Source organism: Macrobrachium rosenbergii, chromosome 54 (genome assembly GCF_040412425.1).
Source record: "Macrobrachium rosenbergii isolate ZJJX-2024 chromosome 54, ASM4041242v1, whole genome shotgun sequence".
Taxonomy (NCBI): domain Eukaryota; kingdom Metazoa; phylum Arthropoda; class Malacostraca; order Decapoda; family Palaemonidae; genus Macrobrachium; species Macrobrachium rosenbergii.
This window is the reverse complement of record NC_089794.1, coordinates 35,379,707-35,393,563: the sequence shown is the minus strand read 5'-3', so window position 1 is coordinate 35,393,563 and position 13,857 is coordinate 35,379,707. Positions and strand designations below refer to the sequence as shown.

Sequence of the window (13,857 nt, the reverse complement as noted above, 5' to 3'; positions counted from 1 at the left end):
AGGAGCTGTAGCTGCTGTTAATAACCCTCAGTACGCCAGGATGGTGGCTGAGATGAAAGAACTAAAGGATCAGCTTGCAGCCTTGAAGGAAGGTAAGAGTGCAAGTGAAGTTAGTGATAGTGTTTGTGTAAGTGCAGTGGAGGTGGCGACTGATCGACCCTGTCATGCCCCTAGGTCTAGACCTCTACCAAGCTCCCAGGACCAAGGGAGAAGGTACGTCGACGATTGTAAGGGGGTGAGAGGGACGTATCCTCGGTCAGCCGTCGCCTTAAGCAGTCCTGTTGCTCTTTCCCAGGCTGCTTATGACCACCACGGAAAAGGCGTGTCGGACGTGCTTGTGTCTTCTCCGAGCCCCTCTCCAAGACGTAGATGGCAGTATGAGGAGTCGAGGCCGACCAAAAGAAGATGGTTGCAGCAAGCGGAATAGCCTCGTACTCGCTCTCCCCTTTCGAGTGGATGGAGTAGCCCAGAATCTTTTCCTTCCGATGACAACCGGAACGTCGCTCCAGCGAAAAGGTAAAGACCTTTAACGGAATGTTCTCCGCAGGTTGTATGGAGGAAGGAGAGATCTCCTCTTCCTTCAGGTTCCGGAGAACTCTCGAGAGAACCTTCTCCTTCTTCCAGCTTGGCTCGACAACCTTCTCCTTCGGAACCGCAAGATACAGCAGCTGCTGCAAAATCCTTTATGACCGTCATGCAAGGCCAACTGGCTTCACTAGTACAAACCTTTAGCCGTCCTCCCCCCCAGTCGGACAGACGTAAGGACTCCAAGTTGCCAGTGAAGAGATCAAGAAGGGAGACGCCTGCTAAGGTTTCTTCTATGAGTAAGAGGGAACTGGATTCCTCTCCCTTTCGAGTCCACAGGTGGCGCAGTTCTAGCGGGGGACGAAAGATTCTTCTCTTTTCGCCCAAGCAAAAGCCTCAGGGTTCTTCTCCAGATGCTCAACTCCTCGCCTCTCCGCCCTCTAAGCGACAGGAATTATCTTCCTCTTGCCGGGAGCATTCTTCCTTTGTTCGACACAACGACGACTTCGGTTCTCCAGGAAGGAAAGAACACCGTGAATTCTCTCAACACCAGGACGCATCCACCTCTCGGCGTCAGGGCGCATCCAATTTCGGCGCCAGGACGCATCCAACGCTCGGACGCCAGGATGCATCCAGCTCGATACCAGGGCGCACCAGCTCTCGACATCAGGGCGCATCAAGTGCTGTTTGTCAGGGCGTAACCAGTTCTTGGCGCCAGGGCGCATACGACGATCGTACGTCCTCCCCTGGCGCAATACAGCAAGAAGAGAAAGAGACGGAGTTGGGAGGAATTCATGACTTAGAAGATGTTTCAGAGGACGAAGATAAACCTTCTAATGCGGCTGATGATTATAAGGTTCTCTCTCGCTCTCTCCTGGAACTGTATGGGGAGGAGTTTAAGCCTGCTGCTCCTCGTTCTCCTCAGTCCCAGTTCAGCAGGAAGAAATCGATGAAGCAGTCAGCGTTTATTAAAATGAAACTGTCCATTTCAGCAAAGAAGGCTCTGACCAGGATTGATAACTGGCATAAGGAACAGAGACAAGCAGTAAAGTCCACCTTCTCGTTCCCACCAGCTAGGCTTGCTTCGAAGGCGGGCATGTGGTATGAGACTGGAGAAGCTCTTGGCCTGGGAGTTCCTGCCTCCTCCCAGGGGGACTTCTCTGGCATAGTAGACTCGTCTAGGAGACATGCCCTTAATTCAGCCAAGGTGATGTGGTCGATGACGGAACTAGACCATCTCATTAAAGGAATTTCTGGGTTTTCCGACCTGTGTCACCCGGTGAAATAACCTTTCAGCACTTATTTCTAGGTAAAGCTATTGCTAAATATACCAGAGAAAAGCTAAAAAGCTAAGCTGGAGTTACTACCCCCAGTGCGAGCTCCATGAAATGGAGTCGTGTATGAGAAAGGGTGAGATTGTCACAATCACAGGTCTCCGCCCTGTAAACATTCCCAATGTCAAAAGTCCCACCGAGTGAGGTGCACCACTCGCGGACTGTAAACAAACCGGCGTCACCCACATTCCATTTTTAGCACACGTCGCTATTGTTCTGCTTTTGTGTGTGCGCTCTTTTGTGGCCCATTTTTTGTTCAACTATGGCATCCTCCCAGGATTCTTCTTCACCTAAGTTGATTACCATCTCTGTTTTTTATTTTAGGCGGTTGAGGCTCCTTATTTCCCTCTAATTTAATAATTAGGGGGATTTATAACGGCCGCCTCGTCCACCTTCTCCCGGCCCCATGTGACCTTCAGTCTCGGTGCGGGATTTTTATGTCAGGGCTTCGTTCCCCTTCATTTTCTTACTATTGTGCCTTTTTGCTTATCCTATATTCAATTGGGCATTTTTAATTGTTGTTTTATTACCCTTTTCTGGGGAAGTTCGGGTCCTTGTCGTTTAGGCTACGAGTTTTCCCCCTCGGGCCTATCCGCTCTTTATCAATTCTTATATGTGTTGTATTTTGGACCCTCACTTCCTCCAGTGTTTGGGTATATTATTTGAGATGGTACAGTTATGCTTATTAGGTTTATTTTAGGCCTAGCGCACGGATGTCTTTGATATTTACGGATTATGTCCTTTGTTTTTGATCTTGAAGGTCGGCCATTTTCCCTCCGCGCTCTTATCGTGTTGGGTTTGGTCCTCCCTTCTACATGTGTCCTTATGATTATTTGAATTATTGAATTATTTTATTTTGCCTAGGATAGGTTAACTTTTAGGCTAGTCTGGTAGATACCTTCTACCCCTGGGCTTCCTCTGTCAGCCAGCTGGCTGTGTTAGGTTAGCCTAGGAGTTAGGCTATGGTGTTCTCTTCCCTTCCTCGGAAGGGAAGGTTAGGTGTGTAGGAGGGCTCATGGTTGGAGCTTCCCTTCGTGTGGTGTTTTGGTTAGAGGTGTTGGGCCTGCGCTTCTCCCTCTCCCTGTTTCGGCCTTTCCGTTTGGACTATTGAGTCCTAGTAAGGTTAAGCTGGAATAGCGAGGGTTCTCGCGTAGCCTACCTTCGTCTGATCCACACCTTCGGGTTATCCTCCAACTTCATGTATATACCCCTCTCCTACCTCCCTCCTCCTCCCCCTTCTCCTTGCTCTCTTCCCCCTTGGTTCGCTTTCATATACTATGTTAACTTACCAAGGCCGAGAGCTTTACCCTGTTCCTTACGCTATAGCCTATATCCCCTTCCTCTGCATTGATTGGTTTGTTCTCTCGCTACTGGGTTCCGACCTTGCCCGGTCACACCGGTCGAGACCTTGATTGGGGACCGGGGTGCTCCACACTCCTGTTCCCCATTCCTTTACCTTTCTTTGCTTATTTGGCCTTTGAGGGTTCCCCATTCTCTCCTCTCTTATTATCGTTCGTACATGTTTGTCCGATCGAGAGGGAGAAGGGTGGATCTCATGGCGCCCGGGGAGTGCTTACTCACCCCCTGGTCGCTGCTACTGGTCCCCCTCTCATGACCTGTCCCACTCCCCCCCCTTTTTTCCTATAGCGTCAGTGCGTCTTTTTTCCCCCAACCCGAGTGTCGTTCTCCCAGACCGTCATCTCAGGGGAAAATTTGTGTACATGTTGCCAGTTAGAGTTTCCCACCTGACTGTCTTCTGTCGTATTCACACGCCATGACATTTACCTTTGTTCTATTCATTTAGAACACCTACGTTTCCCTAGTATCTACCCTCCGCTGACTAGCTATCTTTGTGTTTCTCTGCTAGGTAGTCGGGCGTTCTCGTCGCCTTCCACTCTGGTGGGTACAGTGTTTGGTCGGCCGGTGCTCACCACACCTCCTCCGCCGTCACCGTATTAGAGTACAGGACTCCCCCGGCTCCAAGCGGAAATACCCACTCTTTATAGTTGACCTTTCACTAGCATGCATACATATATTTATATATATATATATATTTATTTATTTATTTTTCTGAAATTTTTTATTTATTTATCCTGAAATTTTACATATTTGGGACCTTCCTGTTACTCGGATTAACTCCGGCAGTCCCTTTAAGTTGTTGATCTTGCATGTTCCAGTAGGCCCCTTAACCTCCCGATGCGCTCCGGCGGGACCTACGTGGCTAACTATCTATTATCCTAAGACACGCTCCAGAACCCTACTCCGGCAGCCTTATCAGCATACTCATATACCCGTCAACTTACAGATGGTGCGTTGTCAGGAGCAGGGGGTGTGCGGCTGTGCTTCAACAAGCCAGCGGACATGAGGTATGCAGGTCCCACTCCGGGTGCGCTGTCCACGTAGGGGACCTGATCGTCTGGCACCCTGATGGCTGTGGTGTGCTAACGCTCTCTATGAGCGGGTTCTGGATGAGTCGGTAAGTTAGTTTTTCCTTTCCGATTCATGTTTGCCTTGAGTTTTGTCTCTTATGGATAATTGGAAGATATTCTCCTTTTAGGAGGTTCGGTCGCCTGACTTTCTCCTTCCTCCAGATTGACCGCAGCTCTCGGGACTCTTCGCTGATGACCCTCAAGACCTGGGTCAGCGGCTTCGGGTTTTTTAGACTGGGCTCTTGGAACTCTAGCCAAGAAAACAGAAACCATTCAGGCAACAGGAATTGAAGACCTTACCAATATTATGGCCTGTATGGATAAGGCTCTGAGGGATGGAGCAAATGAGATGGCTTCACTGTTTTACTGCAGGTATTTTGAAGAAGAGGGCTTTGTTATGCTCCTTCACGACCAAATCTGCTACAGTCGTACAGAAGGCAGAGCTCCTATCGCCCCCTCTTGGAGCATCTATTTCTGGAGTCCCTGGTCAGGGATATTTCCCAGACTCTGACGTAAAGGCTACTCAAGATCTGCTTACTTGCTCGGCGAGGAAGTTTCTACCGGCAATTCCGTCAGCTGCTAAGAAGGAGGAGAAGAAGGTTCAGCAGCCCTTTCGGGGTAGAGTTCCATCTAGAACGGAATTCAGAGGAAGAAGGCAAGAAACAGGCGGTAGAGCGAACAGAAGGATGTTTAGAACCTGCTCTAGGAATTGAAAAACAAGTCCTCCAGACAGCAGTAGGAGCAAGGCTGTCACACTTTTGGCAGGCCTGGGAAGCAAGAGGGGCGGACACCTGGTCCCTCTCAGTCATCAAGGAAGGGTACAAGATTCCCTTTATGGGAAAACCGCCACTTTCAACAACGCCACGAGCCTTAGTGGCTCAGTACTCGAACGCTATGAAACAAGAGGCACTCCTGAATCTAGTAGACCAGATGTTGGAGAAAGGAACGATAGAACCAGTTTTGGAACTAGGATCCCCAGGGTTCTACAATCGCCTGTTTTTAGTACCCAAGAGCTCGGGTGGATGGAGACCGGTCCTGGATGTCAGCGCACTGAACGGATTTGTAGAAAAGACCAAGTTTACCATGGAGACGACTCAGTCGGTGCTGGCAGCAGTCCGCCCAGGGGACTGGATGGTATCTCTGGACCTGCAGGACGCTTACTTTCATATCCCCATCCACCCGACTTCAAGGAAGTTTCTAAGGTTTGTAGTCCAGGACAAGTGCTTCCAATTCAAAGCCCTTTGTTTCGGCCTCAGCACAGCCCCTCAAGTGTTCACCAGGGTAATGACAAACGTGGCGGGATGGCTTCATCGAGAGGGGATAAGAGTATCCCTGTACCTAGACGACTGGTTGATAAGGTCTCAGTTGAAGAACAGGTGTCTGGAGGACTTACGCAAGACGTTTCTGATGACCCAGGACCTGGGTCTCATCATCAACAAGCAGAAGTCCCAGACCGAGCCGAGTCAGGTGATTCTTTATTTGGGGATAGTTCTGGACTCAGCTCGTTTTCGGGCTTCTCCCTCCCAAGAAAGGCAAACCAAGTGCCTCGAGAAGGTTCAGGATTTCCTGGGAGACAGAAGTGCTCGGCGAGGAGTGGATGAGTTTGCTGGGCAGCCTCCTCGCCTGAGAAGTTTGTCTCTCTGGGAAGGTTGCATCTCAGACCTCTGCAACACTTCCTTTCAAGAATCTGGGACAGGAAGAATCAGGAGGACTCATTTTCCTTCCACATTCCAGCAGAGATCAAGAAGCATCTGAGTTGGTGGCTGGATCCGTCGATCTTAGGGGAAGGAATCTCCCTACGCAGGAAGAACCCAGACCTAGTGTTGTTCTCAGACGCTTCGGAGTCAGGATGGGGAGCAACACTGGAGAACAAGGAGGTCTCAGGCTCTTGGGAAGAGGGACAGATCGGATGATACATCAACAGAAAAGAGTTGATGGCCATTCGGTTAGGATTGAAAGCCTTCAAGGAATCTGTTGCGGGGAGAGTAATAGAAGTGAGTTCCGACAACACCACGGCTCTAGCTTACATCAGGAAGCAGGAGGGACTCATTCTCTGTCACTTTTGAAGAAACAGCAAGAGAGCTCCTTGGGTGGACAAAAGACCCGGAGTGGAGCTGTTGACAAGATTCGTGCAGGGGCAGAAGAATGTAAGAGCAGACATGCTCAGCAGGAAAGGGCACGTTCTGCCCACAGAATGGACCCTCAATCTTCAAGTTTGCCAGAAGCTGTGGAGATTATGGGAGGCCTTCAATAGACCTCTTCGCCTCCAGCCAGAACAAGAGAATCCCCAACTACTGCTCCCTAGTCCCGGACAGAGAAGCAATAGCAGTAGACGCCTTCTTGATGGACTGGACGGGGATAGACGCGTATCGTTCCCTCCGTTCAAGATTATCAATCTAGTCGTCAAGAAATTCGCCCTCCTCGATTCAGGAGAATGACCTGATAGCTCTTTTTGGCCAGCAAGAGAATGGTTCACAGAGGTGTTGGAGATGTTGGTGGGTTTTCCGAAGTCTTCCTCCAAGTCCAAGGCTTCTCAGACAGCCCCACTTCGAGAGGTATCATAAAAACCCCTCGCTCTTCAACTGACTGCATTCAGACTATCGAGAAGCTTGTCAGAGCGAGAGGATTTTCAGCACAAGCTGCAGAGCTATCGCCAGAGCGAGGAGGGTCTCTTCACAGAGTGTTTACCAATAAAAGTGGGAAACCTTTAGATCTTGGTGTAAGCAGCATAAGGTTTCCTCAACCACTACCTCTGTGAGCCAGATAGCTGATTTTCTCTTGTCCTTCAGGCAAGATTCTAAGCTGGCCATATCCACCATAAGAGGATACAGAAGTTTGCTTTCTACGGTCTTTAGGCACAGAGGCATAGATTTGTCACAAGATAGAGACTTGAAGGATCTTTTAAAGTCATTTGAAACGACAAAGCAGACTTTGAGACCCCGTCCTGGAATTTGGATGTGGTTTTGAAGTTCTTGTGCAGCAGGAAGTTCGAACCCATCTCTAAGCAACCCTGAGAGACGTGAAGAAAACTCTGTTCCTGTTGGCTCTTGCTACAGCAAAAAGGGTCAGCGAGATTCAGGCGATACAGAAGCAAGTAGGCTTCAATCGTAATGGAGCAGTTTGTGCATTAAGGCTTGACTTCCTCGCTAAGAATGAGAACCCATCCAAACCCTGGCCAGGGACGTTTGAGGTTCCTAACCTCACTGATTTAGTGGGTCAAGAGGAGGAGAGACTCCTCTGTCCAGTTAGAGCCCTCAAGGCATATATTTCTAGGACAAAGGACTTAAGAGGTTCATCCAGTTCTTTGTGGTGTTCAGTGAAGGATCCGCAAAAGCCCCTCTCGAAGAATGCGTTATCATTCTTTTTGAGGGAGACGATAAGAGAAGCTCACCTCTTATGTGAAGAGGAGACCTTTGGTTTGTTGAAGGTGAAGGCTCACGAAGTAAGAGCCATTGCAACATCACTGGCATATCGGAAGAATATGTCAGTTAAGCAAATAATGGATGCCACTTTTTGGAGAAGTGACTCTGTATTCGCTTCTCATTACCTCAGAGAGGTAAGAGTCGATTATGAGAAGTGTAGTCGATTATGAGAAGTGTTACACCTTGGGCCCATATGTAGCTACGGCTTCGGTATTGGGTAAAGGAGTTACTACCTCCCCTCAACCTTAACTTTTGTTTGGGATACCTGTAATTGGGTTGGTGTTTTATGGTTGTCTGAGGAAGCTTCCTTGTGGGAACAGCAACCTCAGTCTAGCTAGATAGGTGGATATCTAGTCTGCAAGGTTAGGTGGTTAGGTTGAGTAAGGTTGCAGGTAATAAAAGGGGGAATAGGTAGTACAGAAGTCTAGTCATATTGTTGGTCTCACCCCGTTTGACAGCCTCGATTGAGTTGTTTCAGCATAGCAGGTCTCCTCCTGGCTGGCGCTCCTAAGGGAAAGTGACTCAAGAGGCAGGAACCTTTGAAGTCGGCTACCTTAGCAGGTAAGGAATCAAGGTGATTACCTACGACTTATAGTTGTTTCCCAACGATGTTGGCTGTCTTTCACCCTCCTCCAAATGTGTGAATCAGCTATATATATATAACTGCCAGGTAAGTTCTATTCGTAAAAATGAAGTTTTTATGATAAAACAAAGTTTTATGAATACTTACCTGGCAGTTATTTATATATTTAAAGCCCCCTCCTCCCCTCAGAGACAGGTCGGGCAAGAGATGATCTGAGGAACTGAAAACGGAATGATTCCAAGTACCACCCTGTAAGGGTTGTTAACCACCTAATCGAACACCTACCATTCGGTGGTTGCTGCGAGTTTTGAAAAATCTGCCGGTTCGACAGGGATTAAGCTATATATATATAACTGCCAGGTAAGTATTCATAAAACTTTGTTTTATCATAAAAACTTCATTTTGTGGTGGAAGACTAAAATGAGTAGTCTTGATACTGTTATCATTGTGTTGGTGTATGTAAGTGGCTGGCGTTGTGGAAGCCTTGTATTCATCGTTTTTCTTTTTTGAGAAGTTGAAGGATCAGTGGAGCAATGATTGTTATCTTGTATCTGTAACCCCCACACATAGGAAATGACTTATTAAAGAAAAAATAAATATATTTCCAACATATTTGTAAAATTTCTAAGTTCTAAGTGCTTCCCCAAGGATTTTATCACAAAATAAAGACAAGGTAGTGTTAATGGATTTTCACATATTCAGTGATAACAGACCTTTCTCCTTATGAAAAGGAGATTGAAGAATTATGGGAAACAGTAAGGCAAGATTTTCATGTTTTTAGTAGCATGTTATGCATAGTTTCTTGATGTAATGAATTACCTGTCTATTTTGAGTATTTGTGCTTTTTTTTATTATCACTTACTGACAAAGAGTTCGGGGAGCAATAGTTTTTCCTTCCATTTGTCCAGCAGTCTGTTTGCTTGTTGATGTGCTCCAATTACACCTTCATCAAAAATCTGAAGGTGGAAGGGAGATTTTCTGTCCATGCCAGCTGTCTCCAAAAATGTTTACTTCCTTTAACTTTTAGTACCATGGCTTTCACACTTACCTTGTTATCAGAGGTCCTCCTTTAGTACTGCTGAAGGGATATTTATAAGACATTCTAACCTCAAAGGAAAGTGCCTTCTTCATGGAGTTGTCTGCTTATAAAAATGATAAATGAGGCCCTTCAAAATCAGGTCAAAAGATATAGTGGCAGAATTATGCAGTGTGACATCAGGGAAAGAATATAAAGAGAGACTTGGTGAAGAAGTCAAGACATATAAAGGCCAATTGAGGAGGTCTCTCTCTATCTTTCTGGATAAGCAAAATTTCCTTATTATGCCAGAATGATGAGTAAAGTTTGGACTATAGTTTATATATTTTCTTCAGTTAGTACATTGAACAAGAGAGCAAGATTCAAATGGTCTCTTTTAGGCTCATTTTCACGTCTCTATTTCACACTGCTAGCATAACAAATTTATATATTTACAAATTAGATCTAAGTCAACATGTAATGGTACTGTACTAACTTCGGCATCCTTAGTGTGTTGGATTGTATAACATTTAAACAAAATGTTTTTGAATCAGTGGTTGCTGTTTCATAGTGCTCAGTTAACTATGTTGCCTTCTCATATGTTTTCGTATGGCTCACTGTAATTGGCATTGTTATTAGCCATAGAGATAGGTTTGTGCAGAATTGAATATCTTAATGTTAGCCCTTATATCCGTAAGTTGTTATATATTATGTGAATTTTTTCTTAACAGGGAGAGGCAGTAAGAATGGTTCGTACAGGTTTTCGTGAGTTACGTGCTGAGGACATCAAGGAAAAACTACAAACTTGGAAAGAAATCCGTATTAATTTACGTGATCGTGCGAAGGATAAATGGGATCAAGGAAAGTGTTTACATGATAAACCAATATTTACTGCTTTGCATTCTTTAGATGATTTGCCTTTTTCTCAATCACAGTCTCAGTCATAGTCTACAGTACAATTCACAGTCACATGAACAATAAATTGTTTGTAGGTTTGCACTTTAGATTTTTTCATTGCTATTCATGCTTGCTAGTACTTTGAGATACATTATCATGGGCATGGTAATTAAGAGTTTATATAATGTTGATCTATGTGAGAAGAGATTCTATTAAGTCATTTCTACCATTCTTATAGATAAAAGCAAGCAGAATTTTTCTACTGCATAGGTAAATATTTTTCGTAATGTGTATCTCTGATTTAAATGTCATTGTTTAGTTTTTTCCATTGGATTACCAAAATGGAATACATTTGTGTAACTGAGACAGAATGTTAATTTTTAATTGAATTAAATTTATATTCACAAAAGGTACAATGTATAAACAAATTACACCTAAATACCGCAGTCTCAAACTTTTAAGGTCTGTAATTTGTAGGAAGTATTTTAATAAAGTGTGGGTAGGAGAGACCATGCTGCATAACAAACAAGTTCCTTCTTAACCCAAGGTCAAGAATAATAAGAGGAGGCAAAGACGTTTAAACATTGACACAGCAAGGAGTTGGAGGTTTAACTATAGTTTGTTGGGCAGTTACAAGAAAGTTGCTAGAAAAGCACTGGGAATAATAGAGTGAAGACCTTGGTTGGAAAGAGCAACAGTTGTAAGAGAATAAGGTATGTTTTCATGCATTACATTATGGTCATTTGAAATGGTTTGAGGAACATTGTAATAGCACTTAAACTTTTATGTGGAAAAAAATATGAAGGGGTAGTCACAGCTTCGCCATACACTGCTGTATTGATTGATTGATTATGAAATTTAGGTCTTGAAGACCAAGCGCCGGAACCCATTAGGATTATTCAGCACTGTAGTGAAGGTGAAATATATAAATTAATGATATGATTGGTAATGAATATTTGAATGATGACATACTAGTAAAATTCAGTGTTAAAATATGAATGTAAAAAATGAAGAATGATATTGGATAGAACCAACAAAAAATATATTAAACTTTTATATTCAAAATATATACTTAGTATATAAAATAAATATGACTAAAATCTTTATTAAATATACCAAGATCATATCTCATTAAAATAACCAGATTCTTTCAGATAACCCATAAGGTTATCTACCTCAATGTCATCATTTAAAATTTCAAAAATAGTCTTCCCAGTTAGTAAGTACTTTGCCCTGAGGCGATTAAATTTAGGACAGTGCACCAGCATGTGCTCAATGGATAGTTGACCACCACAGTGAGCACAAACTTGGGCACTGGTTCCCTCTAAAATATAGCTATGAGTGAAGCGGGTATGGCCAATCATAAGCCTTGTTAGGATGATCTCAAATCCTCTGTTATGATTAAAACCTGAACTCCAAAAGTCGATACTTTTTCTAATGTTTCTGTGCTTCCTATTTGTGGATAAAATGGGGAAGTCCATCTCTGCTGCCATTTTTTTCGAATGTATCGTCTGATAATTGGACTCATATCCAAATGTGGCACCTTATTAGTTAAGAAATCACATCTTGCAGCATCCTTTGCATTATTATCAGCCAGTTCGTTCCCTTCTAGAAATCCAACAAACTTTACTGATTTGTGGCGAACAGAAAGATAAAAAAGCCATTCCTGAGCCTTTTGAATTGAGGAATGGGTAGGGTTAAATTTCTATAGGGCTTCTAAAACATTCCTTGAGTCATTATATATTACTGTGGATTTAAATTTCTTATCACATGCAAGACTTAAAGCATCACCTATGGCTGTTGCTTCAGCAGTGAATATGGATGAGGAGTCTGATAACTTTTTTATATATGATTCCCCCCCCACACACCACTGCACATCGTACTCCATCTTCCGATTTTGATATGTCAGTATAGATTTTCCTGTCATTTATATGCCTCTCATCTTACTCCAAAAACTTGTTTCTTACTTCTTCTTCCAGACGATCTTCTTTTTTTTTTTTCTTTAATGCAGACATCTATTGCTGGAATAAACCATGGAGGGATAGCAGGATGTTTAACTTGTAGGATCTGCGTTTTTATGCTTTCATCCTCCAGTTCACCCAGCTGTCTGATTTGAAATGGTACTGATGATCTAGGTCCAAAAAGACTTCAGTCACAGTGTTTTAAGATCTCAAGAAAAGGATTCTCCTTCGAGCTTTGCAGCCACACAGTGTGTCTCAGATGTAGTTCATGCCTCCTTAAGTCCAGTGGTAGCTGATGGGAGTCTACATAAATACTCTCAATGGGTGAAGCTCTAAAAGTGCCAGTGAAGATCCGTAGCCCCATATTATGCACAGCATCCAATTCCTTAAGTTTAGTCTTTGAAGCAGATGAGTATACTTGGCTGCCATAGTCTAACTTAGATAAACATACTGCATTATAAAGCCTTAACAACTATTTCTTGTCAGCACCCCAATTAAAATTAGGTACTACTTTTAAGATATTTAGTGATCTCTTCACTTTTACTTTTAACTGGTCAGTATGATTATTCCAAGTGAGCTTTTCATCAAAGACCATTCCTAAAAATTTTACTTCAGTAGAGTAAGGTAAAATAATTCCATTTAAGGTAAGAGTTGGAATGGTTTCCTTAGTTCGATGTCTGCAGAACTGAACAGCGACAGTTTTAGATTCGGAAAATCAAAACCCTTGCTCATTAGCCCACTTGCTTACTTTATCGATGGCTCTTTGCATGAACCTGCTAGTAGATGCTGCATCATATCCTGTGCAGTACAGAGCCAAATCATCTACAAATAAAGAGCCTTTTACTGGTGATGATATCTTTTCTAATACTCCTTTAATGGCAATAGCAAAGAGAGTGACACTAAGGACACTACCCTGAGGAACTCCCTCTTCTTGTAAGAAAGGTCGTGATACGATTCCCAACTCTTACCTTTATATATCTATCTGATAAAAACAAATTTATAAGTCTGATCATTTTTCCTTTAATGCCCATCTTATACAACTTTTTTATAATACCATAATGCCATGTCGTGTCATATGCCTTTTCCAAATCAAAGAAAACTCCTATTGTTTGGCTCTGTTTAGCAAAACCTTGTTGTATTTGGTATGAGAACCTGAGCAAGGGATCTAGTGTTGATCTACTTTTCTAAAGCCAAACTGGAATGGAGGAAGCAATTTATTTGTTTGTAAGTGCCATACAAGTTTGGTGTTAATCATCTTTTCCATCAGCTTACAAACACAACTGGTGAGAGTTATTGGTCTGTAGCTGCTGGGTAAAGCAGGATCCTTGTTTGGTTTCTTCATACAGAGGATTAATGATAATTTTCAGCTCTTAGGAATAATACCAGTTTCCCAGATTTCATTTATTTTATGTCTAAAAGAAATTTCTTTGACTTTTCTGGGAGATGTTTCAGCATTTCATAAAGTATTTTATCTTCACCAGGGACTGATGGTTTGGTATTCTGCAAGGCAATTGAGTTCCTGCAGTGTAAATATTGCATTATATGGTTCAAAATTATTTTCACTTAAATCAAGAGAAATCTGGGCATTTCTAATGTCTTGGAATTCTAGAGAGTAGTTCTCACTACTCGATATTCTCGAGAAATGTTCTCCTAATTTTTCTGCAACCCTCTCTGGTTGGGTGATTAGGTCA

General features: G+C 43.5%; 1 protein-coding gene across 5 annotated transcripts in view; it reads left to right on the top strand.

Moving 5' to 3' along the window:
- LOC136834968 (PMS1 protein homolog 1-like) overlaps positions 1-10,731 on the top strand; it is a 52,464-nt gene extending 41,733 nt beyond the window's left edge. For all 5 annotated transcript variants that reach the window (XR_010851943.1, XM_067097918.1, XM_067097917.1 and 2 more), the window contains exon 16: positions 10,040-10,731. Coding sequence is in view for 4 of the 5 variants with exons in the window: in XM_067097918.1 (XP_066954019.1) it covers positions 10,040-10,255 (216 nt within the window). In the remaining variant the exon portion in view is untranslated. The remainder of the gene's footprint in view (positions 1-10,039) is intronic.
- Positions 10,732-13,857: the final 3,126 nt, after the last annotated feature.